General features: G+C 41.7%; 1 protein-coding gene across 1 annotated transcript in view; it reads right to left on the reverse strand.

The window, feature by feature from the left end:
* CD82 (CD82 molecule) overlaps positions 1–21,320 on the reverse strand; it is a 1,552,457-nt gene that overhangs the window by 666,015 nt on the left and 865,122 nt on the right. Inside the window, exon 3 of the mRNA XM_044082558.1 lies at positions 1,233–1,305. Within this exon, the coding sequence (XP_043938493.1) occupies positions 1,233–1,305 (73 nt within the window). The remainder of the gene's footprint in view (positions 1–1,232; positions 1,306–21,320) is intronic.

The following is a 21,320-nucleotide window of genomic DNA, read 5'->3' on the forward strand; positions in this document are numbered from 1 at the left end:
TGGCACTAAATATACAGAACCAACTGATATTGCCAACATCCTGGCAGATAGGTTCAGTGCTAACTTTACTCCCCTCTCACCCCCTAAAGGGCCCATCGCTACACCGGAAGATTGCAAAGTTCCTGTAATGACGGCTGCACAGGTAAAAACCACACTCTCCAAAGCCAAGAACACAGCATCCGTGGGACCTGACAACATCCCAGGCTGCGTTCTACACAAACTACAGAATGAACTGGCACCCCACCAAGTACCATGTTCAATCATAGCCTCACCTCAAGCTTTGTGCCCACTGAATGGCGCACAGTTATCCCACTCCACAAAGGGGGAGCCATCACGGCCTGACGAGCCTGGTCTGCAAGGCTATGGAATGTATCATCATGGAACTTATAAACAATGACATTGGTAATCTCCAAACTTTAGACCCCACCCAGTTTGGGTTTGTAAAAGGCAGATCATGTCTCCTAAACCTAATAGACTTCTTCAAAGTGGTCACCAAAGCTGTAGATGAGGGCAAGGTGGTTCACACAGTCTATCGAGATCTTGCCAAGGCTTTCAACACCATCCCCCACTCTGGAATTATAGATAAACTCACTAAACTAGATATAAATCCCTATGTCACAAGATGGGTTGCCAGCTGGCTCACTGACAGAACCCACACTGTGAAAGTAGCAGACTTCAAATCCAACTTCAGACCAGTGACAAGTGGAGTACCACAGGGTTCAGTCCTGGGTGCTCTCCTGTTTATCGACTTCTCAGAAGTACAGGCTAACACAGAAGGTCTTTGGCTGATGAAGTTCGCAGATGACTGCAAACTAGGAGCCATAATCAAAACTTCTAATGATGTGGACATCCTACAAAAGGGCCTCACTGAGACAGATGACTGGTGTCAAAGCCATGGCCTCAAGCTCAATGCCAAAAAAGTACAGTTGTGTACACTTACCATAAATGTAGATGTTAGAGTGCATTCACTGTTGCAGTCATTACATTTGGGTTATCTGCTGGCAGGTTGCCCTCAGTTGGCCTCATTAACAAAGTCTTGGGTCCTGCGTTGATTGCTGTCCCTTCTTCCATGATGTCAGGTCATCAGGGGTATAAAACAAGCAAGTGATTTTCAAATTACTGCACATTGAGGACACAAGGAAGGCAGAATAATACAATTTAATTGTGACCTTGTCACCTGACTACAATCTTCTGAATAAGATGGAAATAAAGAAAATTGGAACCTTACTTACGTACAACTGAGATGAAACTTGCTTTGTCCAGTACAATCCATAAGCCAAATCCAAGGATCACAGCACCAAGAATCTGTGAATGAAAAAAAAGGCATGACATATTCAACTCTACCTTACTTCTACAATCAACAAAAAGCATTCCTGAAATACTATATTACTACATAACGTGTACAGAGTACTGTGCTGCCATTTTGTATGCATATTTAAACTTTTACTGTACTATGTTGTTAAACCACGTTTCTCAGCAGGTATTAAGCCGATCACTACTCTGTGGATTCCCCTGATCAAACAAGGAGTAAAACTCTCACCAAACTCGTAAATGAACTATTAATACACAATACAGGATTCTAAGTTGTACAGTTCACTCTCATCTCTAATCCCGGTGGGCCCTTTTATTTTGATTATTTTTTTAAAAGCTAGTGATATTTCTTTTCACTTTCATGTTTTCTCTACCCATTTCTCTCACCAGGAATTTATTCAGTCCATAGAAATACTTCAGAATATACAGTTTGGAAATTCAGACAAATGTTACAGGTTAGGTGAGCATTTATGGATATCCACTTGACAAGTAAAGTCTATACAGTGCATTATTACAAATGCCATCCAGTTAGAAGTCTTTAAAGGAAAAGGTCACTAATGGAATACAACAGGAATAGTAGCTATACATTCTGCAGCAATGGATGGAATACAAAATGATGTTCCACATTCTCAAAAGAGGCCTTCATTGTACCTACACCACAAAGCTGCTATCAAACCACTATACCTATGCACATGGTGGCTTTGTACAAGGCATGCTAGTATTTGCCACTCTATCACAACTCTTTGTCATCCATACACACAGAGTTTCCAGACACGTCCTAGAAACAGTCTGGTCATACCTCTGAAAAGCCTTCAAATCACACACAGGAACTTACACCAATATGAACCTAGCTCATTATGAATGCCCATAACAACAAATACCAATGTATGCACCATTAAACAAATCACACAACAGATATCTGAGCTTCCACCACCACCAGCTGCACAAATACATTAAGGACTGGAGCTATACACTATGCTGACAGGAAAGGGAAAATTATGCAACTGATGGTGGATGTCCTATGTTTGAAAAAAGGAGTCCTCTTGATCTTGGGATCATCTCAGAAACCTGGGTCTATTGACAGGTGATCCTGGCCTTCCTTCACTTTCCAAAATCTGACATCTTCCCCAACAAATACCAAGGGAGTTCTGCCCTCCTACTCCTGCCCTGAAATAACACTACTGACACCTGCAAGACGAAATCTGAACCAACCTCTCATTGAAGGTCTTTGGCTCAGGAGGATGTGCCTAGCTCTGAAGCCTTGACATCTTCTCTAAGGTTAATGCCAGAGGCTTCCAAAGATGCAGTACTGTCAGACAAATAAACACATGTAGCATAAATCATTATACAGATTGTACCTACAGCATGAAAGATCTTAAGAAGGCACAAGCACCCCCTGTTTTTTTTACTGAAAATGTATGATGTATTAGGACTACTGTAGGCATATGACCTGCAAGGACAAGGAAGGTGGTAAATTCTGGAAAACAGGCCTTCTGCTGTAAAAGTCCCAGTAGTACGTAGTACTGCAACAATGACCCACACAACAAACATGGACTTGTAGCTGATCACCCTATAAGGGGTGCACAGAAATGTCAATCTTTTCAGACTTTAGTTCTCGAAGGCAACATTTAGTTACGCTCAGGATAGTGAGACCTCCAAAAAAATCACTTCACCTTGGCAGGGATGATCCTCAATCAGGGAAGGATTAGGGTCCCAAAGAACTCCAAGTATGGGGAAAGTAAAATATGAAATAACGGATGATGCATTCATCTCATTCCTGCAGAATGGGGTAGAGACTCAAAGACTCTACACTCCACGGGAGTTTGCATCTTGGACCCCCAGGGGTTTCTGGCCAGACAAAAACGACAGAACATGTGGCATTCCACTCAACTGTCCACATTTTTGCAGAAGGTCTAGATTTTCCCTCATATTTTTGGTCTGTTCCTCATAAAATATGTGGTTTTCTGACAACTCACTGCAGACTGAAGTCATTAAATAATGTTACATTTGAGTTTCAGACTTCATATCCTTCAGAAAATGCATACTAACATACAGCCTATTATTCCAACAACCTTCGAAGTTTATAAGAGCAATATTTAGAATCGGTCTCCATTTTTAGGCCTCTGAACCCCATTATTTTAGGTTTTGCCCAGATTTCTTGAGCTGAGAGACTGAGATGTATGACAAGTGGGGCTGCTTAGCCTCATGCATAGGGTGATGACAAGGCCTTGATTTTTTGGAAAAAAGAATAGAATAAGGCAAAATCTCCCTGAGAAGGGGCCTACATCCTCCCAAGGACAATATCAGCCAGAGACTGCAAGGCCTGGCAAAAGAACTCTTGACCTTAAATGAAGCACCCAGAAGAAAAACAGCTGAGCCTCAGCCCAGACCACAGCATCTACACAACCTGCAACAGCCCAGACTCCAGGAAGGCCTGAAGACTTTGTAGCACTAGTTCTACTATAAAGGACTTTCAGCATACATGATGTACAGCTGAGGGTCTATGCCACAGTGTGAAAGAATAATTCACCTTGGATCTGTCATGGGCTCAGGAATCCTTTGTTGGACAGGTGAGGAGAGAGAAAGACTATAGTCTCTGGAACCACCAAAGACCCACTGAGAACAAACAGTAAACCCTGACATGCTTAGATAACAAATCTCTCTAACTAGAAGCCAATATATGGACATCCACCTTCTTTAGGAGGTTGCCGAAGCTGAGTGTAGTTGAGTTCAGAATTGCAAGATAAGATCTTCAAAACGCTGACTTCAAAGACAGTATGATCAGCATTGTCCAACAGCGGAAAGGGAGTTAAGGGAAGGGTATACAAGCCAAGACATGCAAGAATTCATTAGTGAAAGGACTCAGAAAATTAATAAGCCAGGCTGGTTCCAGAACCTCTGGTGGGGACAAAAATAGAGGGTCTATATCACATAGTCGAAGTTTTATAACTTCAAACATGAAATGTACGAACCACTCTGTTCGAAGTTACAAAACTTCGACTATGAATAAAAAAAGGAAAAAAGGAAAAACGAAATAAACTGTTGTAAGCAGGAGGGCAAGCCCCCCTGCACCCCCCCACATCCCTCGCTACTTAAATATACCAACTCCGAGATCGCACCTCATTCAACAGAATGGAAACCTCTCCTTACAGAGATTTCCATTGAAAGTTTTGACCTTGTACAAGTTCAAACTTATGGTCTCAACCATATAAGGTTCGAACTTGTACAAGTTCGACTATGCGATAGGAACCAAAAAATAGAGGGTACCTTTTAGAAAAAGTATGACACAGGTAGGAAGACCCAACCAGTAACTTTTGTGAAGAGCTTTGTATGAGGGAGGGCTGAAAAACATCTCAATAATGATGTCCTCCCAGTTTTCGTATGAATTTCCTCTGGGTGCTCCAGTTTCTTCCCACATTCTGAAGACTGGACACTCTAAATTGTCCATAGATGTGCATGTGTGAATGTCTGGTATTGGCGAACTACTGTGGTAGGGCTAACCACCCGGTGGTGTGAATCCTGGCTCTAGAGACCCATCAGTGTTAAAGTGACACCCCGACTCCATGTATAAAAATGGAAGAAAGGGGTTGTGGATGGATGGATGAGGATCTTGCCACCAACAGACCAGTCCCTGGGTGCTTAAAGGGGAGAAAGCCTGATGTTCTCTAAAAGGTCTTAAAAAAAAAAAAAAAGAGTAGGAATCACATGAATGAGACTCTGTGATAAGCATGCAGTGGGTGTTTGGCAGACTGGTATCCATATGCAAAATCATGCATTCTACAAGCACTATACTCATGGGTAGATTATGTGCCGGGCTTGCCTCAAGCATTAAAGTGAAATACCCAAGTGTGAAAATATCCAACAAAATGACTTAAGCTGCATTTTGTGATCTAAATACTTGTCTGATCTCTCACACTTGTGCTAGGGACCTGCAATGGGCTTACCCAGTGAATTCACCTCATCTGGAACTGGAAAAGTCCTGGGAGATGGACTGATTCCAAGTACTACAATCTTGACTTGGTGAGCTAAGGAAACAGTAGCTTAAATTGGGTTGAATGGACTCAACACCAAGTTATGACAATGAACCAGCAGACACGTTGTGTGACTACCTTTGGATACAATCCCTCAGGTGGCAAATAGGGTTGTACCTTTCATAAGCTTCCTGCCCACTTCTGGTATGGCAGACTAGAATGAAATGCAGTCCTTACTAATAAGGATTGGTCCATCGCCCTGCAAAGATCAAGAGTCTATGCAATACTTGCATGCACCACTGTGAGTATCCAGCCCCATCCAGTCCAAAGAATGAGTAACAAAGAATCTTTGCCACATCTTTTACACATCAACACAGCATTTGATATCAACAGAGCATTCACAGCAATTCTGTAGGAAGTTTCTTTCAGCCATCTGATACAGGATTTGGTTAAGTTTCGACACCTATAAAAATGCAAGCCAAAAGGGCATGCAAATGCAGGAATTTTTACTGAAGACTGCAAGTATTGTGTCTGAACTTTGCAAGAAATAAAACAAAGGAGCGGGCATAACTGAAGTTTATCTCATTAGCATCTAATGCCACAACATGTAACGTCACCAACACGTCTGCCCTTTGGTCTGGGAACTTACAGGAAAAAGAAGCCAAATGATGAATGGTGAAGAGGACTCCAAAACTCAATGCTGGGTCCGCCCCCAACACACACATGTTATTAAGTGTACAACCTAGTCTGGAATGTTCTGATACAGTTATGCTTGTTTTAAAGAAAAATAGATCCATGAGTGAAAACAATGCTACATTTCAGGATATTTAAGCAGTGTAAAAGAAAAACTAGCAGGAACTGTTGATAAAAAAAAAAAAAAAAAAAAAAATAGGAAAGGTATGCAATATTCAGGGTCATTAACTTTAATTCAGACCAAGTACGCACAGCGGTAACAAGAACAAGGGATATATGCTTATGACTAATAAATGAGACAGACCTGAAAGGGCACAGGACTGTGCATGGATAGATGCACTTAATGCAAAACCTCAAACACAAACCTCATGATAGGAATGAGTTTAACTGCAATGAATTTCACAAACATCACAAGACCACATAACTGCTGTGCTGTGAGTCACTGTCTTGACTTCAAACAAAACATTTTAAATCATTAGTGGAAACATTTATTTCAAAAAGGGAGACACGCTGAAGTCATTAACTTCAATATATAGGATTAACTGCATTCCATCTGAAGTAATCATAACCCCCCCATTCCAAAAATAAAAACAAGAGCTCCAACCAAAGATGTCCTCTGAAATACAGAATATTTACGAGTGCTTGTGTCAAACGAATTCCCTGCCAGAATCGCACTGCAATCTGAACTGGGCGGTGGAGGGAGGGGGTAGAAATAATGGTATGTGCTGCATGAAAACACTCTTAAGAGATCCACTGCTAAAGTGAGTGCAGCACACAACTGTTAGCATCTTAACAGTGAGGTGATTACTGTGACAGAGAAGTGCAGAGGGTACAGTAGCCACAGTAAACAACAAGAGGTGAACTCTCAAAGTAGGCTCACAGGTGCAGATACTGTTGTCCTGACTGTGTATCAGTGGGTCTAGGTCTGCACAGCAGCCCAGGAACTACGGGGTACAACAAGACGAGAGAATCATGCAGAAGATGGACAGCTATCCTTACTCTGGGCACAGAAGTGGGCTTCTATCAGCAAAACAGAATTCTCTACAGAACTGCAAAACGCAGCAATGGATATGATACAGCTACCTAGGCTTGAGGAGAAAGCTGGGAATGCACATCTGAAAGCATTTATACAACTAACTGCCTCCGTTACATGTGCTGCATAACAAGTGTACTCTAATTATTAAAGGTGAGATAAAAATAAAATCCTTCCAGTCATATATACATCAGTCTAGGGGTGGTGGTGGGTACCCAAATCTAATTCTCACCTCCTCAGGTTAAGAAGGAAGAGAAGCACCACGAATGACCAGGAGAACAAGTTTTGCAGTCAAAGACTTTGAAATGAGGATAAGGCAGTAGTTACTGCAAACCCTTTAATAATGGCAGTCTTGAGCAAGGCAGCAAACATGGCCAGAGATTTCACAAAACAATCCTTGAGAGCCACAGATAAGGATGCCATGTACTTGCCAGAGCAAAAAGAAATGCACATTTTAATTCAATATTTCAGACTTCTCTAGGTCTTTTTTCATCCAGCCTTGTTTTTTTACACCAAAACAAAGAATTAATATCATTAGGCAGTACCAGTCACATAAAAAGATAAAGCCCTGTTAACCAGTTCACAGTGACCTTGATTAGTAACTCAGGTTCTTGTTAGCAAAGGCATGGGAGTACTGGCATACATGCCCAGGAGGGTGCACAAAGCCACAATACCTCTTGAGAGGGATAGCGTTTCAATGGGGGGAAACTATTATCTAACCAAACAAACATTAGCATGCACTCTCATGGCACATCCTCATGGTGATGTAGGAGGGACATCTGCTGAGACATACTGACTGGTTAAAGTTAATATAGGACTATTCTATGGTTTTGTGTGTGTGTGCACGAGCGCGTGTGTGTGTGTGTGTGTGTGTGATCTGGAGGACTGAAGTTATGTCTGTTGAGGTTTAGTCTAAAGGACCCAGACATGAATAAATCATACAAAGCCAGACAACTTTTTGTCTTAAATGACTCTTAGTACAACATCTGTTGTATTTCTAAAGTTTACTAGCCTGTACATGTTGTTGCAGCTATGCAACTACTAACCATGCAGTAATTTCACTGTTGCCCAGTAGCTGCATCAATTCTGAAATAAGTTTTAGATGACCAAGAATCTGTTTAGTACATGGCCCATGTTTTCAACTTATAAGTTTACTTTTTTTTTTTTTTTTTTTTTTTGGTAATACACAGCATAGGCACTGCAGTAATTGCAGTCAATGAGTACATGCATAGTGATTATATGAGGTTGCTTCAAAGCTATTTTAAATAATATTTGCTAGGACTACTTTTATAGTCAAATCTGCCATGTTTGTCAGCAGCTTGTGTTAAGTTCAGTTTTTAGGGGTGAGACAATGGATTAAATGAGATAGCAGTTATTCCCTGGTGGATTGCAAAACATCTGCCTCTAGTCACCGAGTGGAGAAGCACGACAAGTTTGACTGTCAGGATTGCACGTGGCTAGCAAATGTTTCCATGGGAGATGCAGGAGGATTTCATCCCTGGTGGTGTACTCTGAAGTGGTTGCAAGTGACTGACTGACAATTACTTCAATCTGTCATAGTACAACAGTACTCGATCATGGGTTTGTCCTTGGGAGAAACTCTACCCTCACAGAAAGTGATGAGTTTATGTTTTTACTTTTTTTTTTTTTTTTTTTTAATCCGTTGTTGACAGGGTTAGTCCCACTCGGCTAGTAGGTTATTTTCAGGGCAGACCAGAGTTGGTATTTATGCTACTGGAGGAATTTGGCTAGGGCACTGGGAATTTCCCTTTCTCTTGCCATGGGATCTTTTACATCCACCTGAGCTACCACCAACTCAGGCAGATGGGACCTAGGTCAAAAACATCTCATAAGAAGGAAAATGAATTGCTCTTCCCTTTACACTGCCTACAAGCTCAGAGTTTGTTGCAGAAGTATTAAAAGGCTTGCTACTCACTATGTGCCTGAAAAGTGGAAGGCTATGATTTCCTGTAATGAAATCTGGTTCCAGACTAAAACGGGAGCAAATGCAGAACTCATGCAAAGTCTGACACAAACAGGCCTAGCCCATACTACATTTCATCTGGAAGTGGCTGTTTCATGCACTTTAACGAAGTGGAAGCTGAGGAATGGATGCACGCATGCAGACATCAACATCTTCAATGGCAAATGAAAAAGAAAATAAGCACTTATTTACCCACTCATGCAACAACAAAGTATTCTACTCAGTGAGGTCTATATCAATGTTTTTCTTTCTTTATGGACTTCACCATTTAGTCCTAGAAGATGTTACAACTTCCCTGTAATACTGCCTCTAGCCCCCACGCCTTGAGGTTTACTGATTTTAATCTCAGATGGTACAATGATTCACTCATTCTGCCCCCAACAAAGAGCTGACTTCAGTACTGGCAACCATCTCATATTCTGCACAAAGACCACAATACAGAAAGTCAAGAATGTATGGCCATTTATCTGGTGCTGGAGTCAATGATAATTGTTAAAACAGAAATTTGTATATTTTTCAAGAAAAGAAAGAAAATATTACTATGCCCTGTTTTCTTTTCTATTAAAATGTATGTACCTGTTTCACTATTAACTCTGATTTAACAAACGTTTATTAAAAATAAATAAATAAAAAGACCTGTAAGGGGCTAGCCAAACCAAATTTGCTCCATCTTTCAAGAAAAAGTACAGTTTTGTACCTACCATAAATGTAGATGTTCGAAGATCCACATTGCTGCAGTCTTTACATACGGGGTAGTCCGCTGTCCTCGGTCGGCCCGAATACCAAAGTATTAGGCTGACGTCGGTCATGGGTGCTCAGATCTGACATCAGAGCGTCAGGGTATAAAAGCGCATGACCGACGTCATATCCTCAGTCTTTTCTTGCCCCAGATGTCAGAAGGCCCTAAAAAGAAAGGCCATAGCCCAAAAACAGGATACCTCCCAAAAACATGCCCAACAACAACCATCACCCAAACCATATAACCATGCCAAACTACAGAGGGGAAGGTGGGAGGGTAAATTGGACTGCAGCAATGTGGATCTTCGAACAACTACATTTATGGTAGGTACAAAACTGTACTATGTTCTTCATCTCACATTGCTGCAGTCCTTACATATGGGTAGAATCCCAAAGCAGAGGTAAAGGGAGGATGGCAAAATCATAAAGCATTAGGGGCTGCTAAAATGCCCTGTAATATTGCAGTGGCAAATCCAGCCCTAGACTTAGAATAAAGAGGAAGGTGGTAATGCTTGGAAAAAGTATGTACTGAACTCCAAGTGGCTGCTTCCAAAATATCTTTGTAGCTACCCCTTAGAAAGGCAGTAGAAGTGGCAGTAGCTCTAGTGGAATGAGGTCTGATTCCAGCCGGAATCTCCTTACCATGATGGGAATAACAGAAAGAAATACAAAACCCAATCCATTTAGAAATAGTTTGTTTTGAAACAGGTTTTCCCTGAGAACCCAAAGCAAAAGAAACAAACAACTGCTGAGACTGCCTGAACCCCTTGGTTCTGCTCAAATAATAACGTAACTGCCTGTGTATATCCAAAGTATGCAAAATCTTCTCCCCTTTATTTTGGGGGTTTGCATAAAAAGTAGGCAAATGAACAGTTTGGTTCAAGGCCACACTAGAAACCACTTTAGGCATAAAGGAAGGATTAGTACGCAAAGATACCCTATCCTTATGAAAAATCAGGAAAGGTTCCACTGCCATAAGGGCCTGTAATTCAGAAACCCTTCTTGCAGAGGTAATGGCCAACAAAAAAGCAGTCTTCCATGATAAATACTTTAACTCGGCAGTAGCTGCAGGCTCAAAAGGATGTAGAGTAAGCTTTTCCAACACAAAATTGAGATCCCAAGCAGTAGTAGGAGCTCTACGTGGGGGTCTTATGTTCTTTGCCCCTCTAAGAAATTGCTTAAACAAAGGATGGGAAAATAAAGGAGGGTCACAGTCATAGTGAGCAGAAATGGCTGCAGCATGAACCTTTATCGAGGAGAAAGACAAACCCTTGTCCAATAACTCAGTAAGATATTGAAGAGAAACACTTAAATCAGGCTTGGAAACATCAAAGTCCTTCGCTTTGCTCCAAAGAAAAAACTCCTCCATTTATCAGCGTAAACTTTCCTTGTACTAGGCCTTCTGGCCTCCAAAATAACATTCAAAACTTGTTGTGGAAGCTGAGACCCTCCAGGGTCTAAAACAGAATATGCCAGGCTGTGAGATGCAGAGACTGAATCTTGACATTGAGGAAGTGATTGCCCTCCTGAGACAAAAGATGCGGAATCAAAGGCAGAGGCCATGGAGGCTCCCGTACCAAACTCCTCATTAGTGGGTACCAGTGCTGTCGAGGCCAATCCAGCGCTATCAGAATCATGGATGGCTTGTCTATTCTGGCCTTCAGGAGTACCTTGGGAATGAGAGGCAGAGGTGGAAAGGCATAGACATGAAGACTGCTCCAACTGAATGACAGAGCATCCACCTTCCAAGCTGTGGGATGAAACATTTTTGTGCAAAACTTTGGCAACTGGTAATTTAGTGGAGAAGCGAACAGATCTAGGTCTGGAGTCCCCCATAACACTGTCAACTTTTGAAACACATGAGGATCCAGTTTCCACTCGTGAGGATCCACAATTTGTCTGCTCAACACATCCGCTAAGGAGTTCTGTGCTCCTGGTAGAAACCTTGCCTGAAGATTGAGGTGTAAACTGAGAGCAGTCTCCCACAAAATCATCGCTTGCCTGAAAAGAGGGTACGAATGGGTTCCCCCTTGCTTGTTGATGTACCACATGACAGTAGTGTTGTCTGTTTGAATCAACACCTGTCCTGGGTGAAGTAAATCCTTGAAAGCCATCAATGCAAATTGGACTGCTAACATCTCCTTCAAGTTGATATGCAAATGTTGAAGTCTGACAGGCCACGTGTCTTGCACCCATTTTCCATTGAGGTGTGCTCCCCAAGCCTTGTCCGAGGCATCTGTCGTTAGAATCTGACTCGCCTCTGGTCGGGTCACAGAGAGTCCCTTGTTTAGGTGACATTCCTGAGCCCACCACAAAAATTCTTTCTGAATGCAAGGTATTATCTGAATGACAGTGTCTAGATCTTGGCAGTGTTGTGTCCATACATTTTGAGATACCATTGAAGCTTCCTCATATGCAGTTTGGCATTGGGAAGCACCAGAATACAAGATGCCATGAACCCCAAGGCTTGAAGGACTGTCCTTGCAGTCAGCCTGGACTGTAGAGACATTTGATGGAAATAAAGAGAAAGGCTTCTTTGTTTGTCCGGGGTCAAAAAGGCCATCTGGGAAGCTGTATTCAGTCTCACACCCAGAAAGCACATGTCCTGAGAGGGTACTAGACTGGACTTTGTTTCGTTCACAGAATACCCTAGGCATCTTAACACTACCATCACATACTGTAGATGATGCAGAAGTTCGTCTTTGTGTTGTGCAATAATCAGGCAATCGTCCAAATAAGGATAAATCTGTATTCCTCTTAACCTGAAAAAGGCTATCACTGGAGCCAGAACCTTTGTGAACACTCTGGGCAGTAGATAAGCCAAAGGGCAATGCAGAGAACTGATAATGTAAATTTCCAGCCAAAACGCAGGTACCTCCTGCAACTGGGCCTGATAGGAACATGAAGATAAGCCTCTTTGAGATCCAGAGTTACCATCCAGTGATCTTTTCCCAACAGAGGTAAAAGCTGTTGTAACGTCAGCATTTTGAACTTTGGAATGTCCAGATAAGTGTTGAGGATAGATAAATCCAAAATTGGTCTCCACGTGTTCCCTTTCTTTGGTACTAGAAACAGGCGAGAATAAAATCCTAGTCCCACTTCTGACAGAGGAACTGGCTGTATAGCTCCTATTTGAAGAAGTAAAGAAATCTGCTTGTGAGCCTCTATCCTTTGCCGAGGAGGAATGTCTGGCATGCCTTTGAAAGGAGGCAATGTATGGAAATAGAACTTGTAGCCTCGGTTTATAATGTCCAATACCCATTTGTCCTGGGTGACTAAAAGCCAGTTTTGCTTGAAGAGTGCTAACTTTCCTCCCAAAGGAGCTGCCAGGGAAGAAGAATCTGGCAGCTGAAAATGCAGGTCATTGGGCCTGTTTACGAAAGGACTGGCCCCTGCCCTCACCTGCAGATTGTGCAGGTGAACTCCAAGTTCTAGGCCTGAATGTACTGTGAGCTCTGCCCCTGCCACGTCTAGATCTACCCCTAGACTGAGAATCAGAAGAAGGGTAGGTCCACCCCTTAGTAGGCCAATTTCTACTAAACTTTGGAGGTTGCACCTGCAAAAATCTTTAACAGTCTGCATGGACTTAGCCTTGTCTTCCATTTTCTTCAAAACCGACTCCACAGGGGACCAAACAAAACTTCAGACTGTAAAGGGGCATCCAGAATTCTAGTTTTAACATGCTCGGACAAATTCTGATCCTTAAGCCAGGCGTGCCTACGAAGAACTGAACCAGTGGCAGCCACCCTAGAAGAGGCCTGTACAGCATCAAAACCACACTGCAAAGAATGCTTACCCACCTCTTCAGAGACATGTACTAAATCCTGCAATTCTTTACACTCTATGCCCTCTGCCAAAGCATCCACTTTAGATTTTAGCTGAGAAAGGAGGAAATTCTGATATTTCAACATATGAAACTGGCAATTTAAAGCCCTCATTGCTAAAGTAGAAGAGGTATACACCTTCTTACCCCATCTATCCAAAGCTCTAGCTTCCTTATCTAGAGGAACCGGATTCTTTACAACAGAAGCTCTAACACCCTTAGGCCCCTGACTAATAGTTTCTGGGTCCGCCCTAGGACTCTTATACAAATATTTATGAGCCTCAGGCACCCTGTAATACCTGTCCGGTTTAACTGGCGCAGGAGGCAAAGAATCTGGATTAAGGGAAGCCTCCGAGAAAACATCTTGAACAACATCCAAAACAGGAGGTATAGCCAAGGGTCTATGCTGTGGTAAAAACAAGAATTCCCTAAGCCGCTTCCGTGAATCAGAGAAATCATGTCCTTCCCACTTAAAATGCTCCCTCATGGAATGCAGAGTTTCTGAAAATGAAAAATCCTCTGGAGGAGAAGCAGAAGGAGTGGAATCCTCTGCATCAGAATGCGAATAAGGGGGAAAATCTTGAATATCTTCAGCAGAAGAGTCTGAGTCATCTGAGGCCTGCTCCAAACTTTCCAACTCTGGCTCCACCCTGGGCCTCTTATCAGGAGGGGGCATAGAACCTCTAATTAAAGTAATCAAATCTTCTGCCATTTTAAGCATGTGCTTTTTAGGCACAGACCCTGAAGTACCTGGAGGGACACCAGAGGAAGGCAAAACAGACCTGCCCTTAGAAGAAGCCTTAGAAAGAGTAGCAGAAGGCCTAACCACCTTAGGCATAGAAGGGAGAACAGAAACTTGAGAGGCCCCTTCAGCATGACCTGACTCCTGTGAGACCACATCCTGCAAAATCAAAGTTTCCCCCTGAGACTCAACCGAAACTTCAGCCGGCTCCACCTGCTCCACTGTAGTTTCTGCAGGACCGGCGTCCGAAACGGACGAATCAACCTGTCTAGGTTTCAAGGATTTGTCTTTGCGCTTCTTGGAAGCGGGCCGGAGGATCCGACGGCATATTATAATTACACCGCTTACCAAAGACTAACCTAGCACAATCTAACCTTCTTTTTATAGTGCGCTTATTAAACCTAGCACAAAACCGACACCCGACTACGTCGTGGTCCGGTCCCAAACAAGGAATGCAAAGAGAGTGATAATCCCTATGCGGTATCTGTTTCCCACAAGAAATACAATTATTCACTTTTTCTGACATCCGGAATTAACTGAGGCAAGAAAACACAAAAATATTCCCCAACGGGGTACTTAGCCCAACTTGGTTTCGGTCTGAAACTCAGAATAAGAAAATTTCAGAACGCCGAACGGCACTTGCAACGCTGCTTCTGCATTGGACCATGCGGCAAAAAAGACTGAGGATATGACGTCGGTCATGCGCTTTTATACCCTGACGCTCTGATGTCAGATCTGAGCGCCCATGACCGACGTCAGCCTAATACTTTGGTATTCGGGCCGACCGAGGACAGCGGACTACCCCATATGTAAGGACTGCAGCAATGTGAGATGAAGAACATCTGTATCCATTACAGATAAGGAAGGTTAAGTACATTTTACCAGAAAGGCTCCAAACCACATATCTAATGAATGCATCCTTTTCTATGCCTCATCATGTCTAGAATCAAGCAACATAATGAAAAGATGGTAATATTGTCCTGGGAAGTGTAAAAGTCTTGATGGTACAGACGGAGTCTGTTTGCAACAACTTAGGTCTGACCAACAGTTTAAAGATGTCCAGCAAGAAAGGGGAAGATCTGAGTAGATAATGGCCACTTGTCTACTCTCATCTGTTATGTACCTACTTCTGTGATGGCTGGAATCCTCTTTCTGGAAGACAGCAAGAATGCGGACATCCCCATCACTGTATGGACATACAAACATGTGTCTATTTCCCAAACTGGCACTAACTATTAAACATCCTGAACCTAAACAGGCAAAACAATAGGAAAAAGCATACATGAAAACTTTCTCTGATGTGTGATGCCTTGGGATAGTCAGCTTTCCAACTTTACCCCCCAAAAAGAATAAATAAGTGACAATATGCAAAGAGCAGATCTCTCACCACACGTTCAGCAGGAGGGAACAAACAAACAAAATAAATAAACATGTTGCTATACAGGATCTGAACTGATTAAGCAAATATCATTTTATACTGCTGCAATATATACTTATGATTACTGTCAGACAAGTGCATCACTGAAACCCGAATACGTGTTACATCAGGCAAGATTTTCACAATCCTGAAATGTGAGCCTCATGAATTTATGTGTCTCATGTTTTTTTTCATGCAGCATTCTTGTCTGCCTGACATCAATATACCTCATTCTCTCAAAGAACAAGACCTTCTCAAGAGTCTCTAAGGTAGTTAAGCTTACTCACTGCTATAATATTATTCTACTGTGCTTTCCAAAGGTTTGCAAATTTGTGCCCCTAAATAGGTTCCTCATCTGCATTTGTATTCAGCAGTGCCAAAAACAACATTACCCTTAACAAATGCATAGATTGCAGCCACTGGTTTAGAATCAACCCGCACTCCTCTGAAAGGGTGACAGGCTGGTGCTTGCAGCTGTGATGTGTATCCACACGAACTATACATCACTAACGATAACTAACACACAAACACAATGGGGCTAAAATGGTTGTAAACAAGCATCCAGAAGGTACAATACTTGAAAAGCTGAAGAAAACAAAGTTTTTCATTTCTGAAGGGAACTGCTGCAAGCAAGTGTAGAAGCTCTGTCTGGTAGTAATAAGGTTCATGCCTCTAAAGAGTCGAATGTTATTGCCTACACACCAAACATGCCAAAATGGCAACACATTCAGTTTCTGAAGACCTACTGTAATACCAAACAAGGGAAATAACTTGAGACTGATCTTTGGCTAGAATGAACTGCTGTTCTGGTGATGTATTCAAAACCCAGTGATGTAAGTGATAGCTGTGTCACTATTCCTGCAAAAGGAATGTAGCTATTCTTGACAGACAGGTACAGATACAAAGTATGGATTAAAAGCCAAACATCAGCAACTATGAATTATGTAAAACAAGCATCCCAGAAGGTGAAATACATGTCAATAGTGGTTAAAAGCAAGGGGAAAAGATCATAATTTAAGGGGGTCAGTTTGACTCTCCCCAGAGAAAAAGGCAGTTTAAAGGATTACCCAGTTTAAAGAGAAATTTTAGACCTACACAGTTAACACTCATACATGTAACACAAGCTGTAGGTTATAAATCAAAGTAGAAAGGCATAATGAGGAAACGTGAGGAGTTTGAGAAACAAGGAGAGGGTGTGATTTTCAATACAAGTTCTTATGGAAAATAGCAATCATGCAAAACATATTCATGAATTACAAGAAAGCATTCTAAGAGCTAAGCCAACACAGAGATATGAGGAAAGGAGATTTTACCAACAGGGTTAACTGCAGGAAAGGTTATAGAAAACTGTCTACAAGAGGTTGACACCTACTAGAGGAAAAAATTAGCAAATGAACCAAGGTATTGTAAGCAAAGCACTATAGATGGTGACATGGTGAGGTAATAGAGTGGAATGAGGCTAAACAGAAGTTTGGACTGCAGACTAGAGACTGCCTTCCCTACCAGAGACTGATAACAGAATACAGAAAATATTGGAGAGAGACAGGAAAGGCAATTTACAAAGGAACAATGGGACAACATGTACATGAATCCTAATTAATGCAAAAAGCCAAAAGGTTTATTACTCTTGCTTGGAAGTATTTGTATAGGTATTTTTATACCCCAAGCAGATTTCCGAGAATTTTTCCTCAGGTAAACAGCAAATGCTGCAGATGAAATGGGAAAGAAAGAGGGAGGTAATTGTAAATATGTTTCTGAAAATGCAACAAATTGGCAGATTTTGAAAATTCCCTGCAGGGTACTTTGTCAGAAATATTGGGGATGTAAATGGTTGTAACTAAATTAATGATTCTTTGGAGCTGGGATATAGGATCTGTACAAAGGATCAGAATTACCCAATCTGGGGGATTCAACCATGTATGCAAAATAAATAGGACATGCTGCAAGGACACGTATCTCAAAGACTACCCTTCTCTGGAACAGGTTTCTCATCCATGTGAAGCAGAGTTCTTCCCTAGCCCAATTTAACCATAGTTTGAATCAATGGACATTTAAATTTATCCTATGGTCTGGCACCTATGTCTCTAAAACACAGAGGCAGCCTGTAAATGCTTGACCTCACATGGTATCAAAGCTCGTCAGATAAGTTTGAAAAACATGGCTATGCTTAACGTTCCTGGGAGATGTTAGCTTAGTAATCAACTCTAAACCTATAAAACCTACAAAACACATGCATACTGCATGAAAACAACAATAAAAATGTTACCACGGTTTACTTCCTTTCTTGTAAATATATGTATACCTTTATCATTTAAAATCTGACTTAATAAAGTTTACAAAGTTCGCTGGCTGGATAAAAAGCAAAATAATTTTTAAAAACAGCACTCAAAACCTCCTGTGCAACTTTGGGACAGACAGTGCTGACTTCCAGAATGGGTATTACTTTTCCAGGAAGCAAAAGATGTTAATATGTAGTAGCTCAAAAGTGGCCCATTTCCCTAAAGGTCTTCGATGACAAGATTTGCAGGGTTGTGGTGTTTTTCCTGGAGGTGACAACAATAATGGGGAGTCCACATTCTATCTGGGAGAGTAGGATTCCCTTGCTGTTCTTGCGGGGGTGAGAGGTAAGGACATTTTTTTTTCATTCCAGAAAATAAAGATAAATTCTGACCCTATTTTTCCTGTGTTGGTTTGAAAGTTCAGTGACTTGATCCAGCCAAATTCCAATTTCTTTGAATCAAGCAGATGTTACTGTGCTGTTAATGCTGTTAGAGGTAAGGGCATACTTTTGAGGTGTTCCAAAAACCAGGTTTTGTTTTTTTGTTGTGGTACTTGCTAATGATCATTAGCCATTGATGGACAGCACCCAAGTCTGACTGCAGTTGGGACTGAATGTGTGAGAGTGGCTGATGTAAACTGTAGATCACCATGTCATCTGCACACAGGATGAGAGGAAGCTGGGGAAGGTCGTACGGGGATTTACTAATGAACATGGAGAATAGCAGGGCAGCAAGAACGGGTCCCTTTAGTACTTCTTTACTCACAGGACCTTCCTCTGAGTGTGAGAAACAACGGCTGTTTTTTGAGTGTCTACTTGTGAAGAAGTCGTTAGACCAGACTGAGCTAACTGCACTAATACTTTTTCTCCAAGTTTGTTTAAGAGAAGGGTGTGGTCAATACGAGCAAATGCTTTGGTGAGGTCAACAAATAATGGTCCTGTAAGTTTGCTTTTGTTTGCATTTAACAGAATGTCATCAGTTAAACACAGCAGGGCTGTCACACTGTGTCCTGGCTAGAAGCCATGCTGTCTGAGGGAAGGAAGAAAACATGAAGAATGAGTTGAGACAGCAAGGGTCAAGCCATCTTTTCTTGGAGTTTCCCCAATGAATGTCAGGATACAGACAGGACAGAAGTGTGTGGTGCCTTTTTGGTAGGATTATTTATGGAGTGGTTTAATTAATGTGGTTTTCCTGATGAGTAGCATGATGTTTTTGGTGATATAGGTTGCAGATGTGGACAAGAGGCAGGAGGAGATGGTTTCTGCTGTAATAAATTAACCAGATATTTAGACTGGCTGAGCTAGAAGGAATATCTATACAGATGCTAATGAATAGTTTTGAAATGTCTTTAAATCGTATGTGTTTGAAGTACAAGGGGGTTTGTACAGTGGTGAGGAGGGCGACTCCAGATGAGGGGGTGGTGGCTAAGTGCCCATTTGGTTATGTTACTGAATTCCCTGACAAAGTCAGATGACGAAAGTTTTGTTTTACCACAGTGAATATCATTAGAAGAGTAGATGTTTGGTGTGTTAGAAGGTTTGCTTATTCCCAGAAAGGTTTAGGGGATTGTAAGGGAGTGATTTGTCAGAATGAGAAGTAAAGCTAGTGTGCAACCGTTTAGTTTATGTCCCTCGCAAAGAGGCATGTAATACCTGTTCTAGTACTTCTCCATCCCACCTCTCTCATCCAAAAGATTAAAAAAGAAATGCACAAGACAGCTATGGGCAAATATAGTGTGCAAACATAAAAAATATGGGAAATCCTACAAGGAAAGTGAAGGCCAAGTGCTTGAAAACTAGCATTTGGTCAAAATGTGCTTTGAGCAGTCAAGGATACTGCTATTGGGAATATGGGGGGGGGGGTCTGCCCTTAACCAGAGTTACAGCAATCTGTGATTTAATTACATTTGGTGCTGGGGTATAGGGACAAGGCTACCTGCATGTGCAATTTGAGAAGGCTGGACCCCACAAATATAAATTAATTTTCAAAAACTGTTGATCATACTTTATGCAATAAATGCAAACTTTAACCATTTTGGCTTCAGTGTCACCAAACTATCCTGGGTAACAAAACTAGAAGACCAACAGGATGAAAAGAATCCCAATACATGGAATATGCTTTGGTGAAAGGGGTTCATCAGTGGGTTACCAGAATGTTCAGTGCTAGAACTCCTCTATAGTGTACAACAATGAGTCTCTTTACAGACAGTACAAGTATCCACAACAGAACTAATGTGCAAGTGAAAAACAATGACAAATGCCAAGCATGAGTGAGAAATGTCTAGGGAAGGCTGGAAGAGAAATTACAGTATTGACAACATAGACGTCCTACATAAATGTGTGAAACAATGCACTATACAAAGAGAATGCTAAAACAGGTTAACAGCTTCAAATATCTGGAAGGGTAGCTGAGGGGAAGGCAAGTATGAATAAGGAGGTCAAAGACAGAATCTGAGGGGTTGTAATCAACTGGCACAGATCATCAGGGGTAGTGTATGACAGCAGAATACCAAAGAAGCTGAAAAGTAAGGTGTACAAAACAGCGGTGCAGCCAAGTACTACTGTATGGTACAAAAATCTGGGTAGTAAAGGCAGAGCAGCTGAGGAAGGTAGAGATAATGGAGATAAAGTGCCGGAGCCAGGCACACTGTGGGTCTGATGAAGAAATAAAGCCCAAGTAGTTTCAAACTTGCAGAGAAGGTCAAAACGAGCAGATTGCAGAGGTTTGGGAACATGTGCAGGAAAGCAGAAGACAAACTGGTTTAGAAGATTTGGGAAACACAGGAAGAAAGCAAGAACCACCAAAGGCATCCAGCAATGAAATGAAGGATTGCGTGAGGCAAAACTTGTGACAGTCAAACATGACTGCCGAAGAAGGTAGGACAGTGTCGATGAATCAAGACAGATTGTGACATTTGATAAAACACCCTGACCTCATGTAAAAAATGGGAAAAGGGGGTCTGATGAATGTGCTATACAAGTCAAATGAAAACTACAAAGTGTATGAGAAAGTACCAGTACAAAAAACCACAAAGATAGTACCCCAATGTTTTCAAGAACAGGATGCAACAAAAGAGGTCTTACCAGCAAAATGCAAAAGTTGTTACTGCATTACTACTGCACTACATAAAACTTTGCCCCACCTGCAAATTCTTCTTGAAGTGCCACAGACCATTCATCAAGATCAGTAAAAACAGGTCATAAGCTCTCCAAACTGAGAACACCCGAAAGATACAGTAACTGCACTCGGCATCATACTGAGACACAGCAGAGAAACTATCACAAAAATGTCAAAGCTTAAACTTTTAAAACAGTGAACAAAGGCATACA

The sequence above is a fragment of the Protopterus annectens genome, chromosome 9.part0 (genome assembly GCF_019279795.1).
Source record: "Protopterus annectens isolate FY-2018-M chromosome 9.part0, PAN1.0, whole genome shotgun sequence".
Classification (NCBI taxonomy): Eukaryota; Metazoa; Chordata; order Ceratodontiformes; family Protopteridae; genus Protopterus; species Protopterus annectens.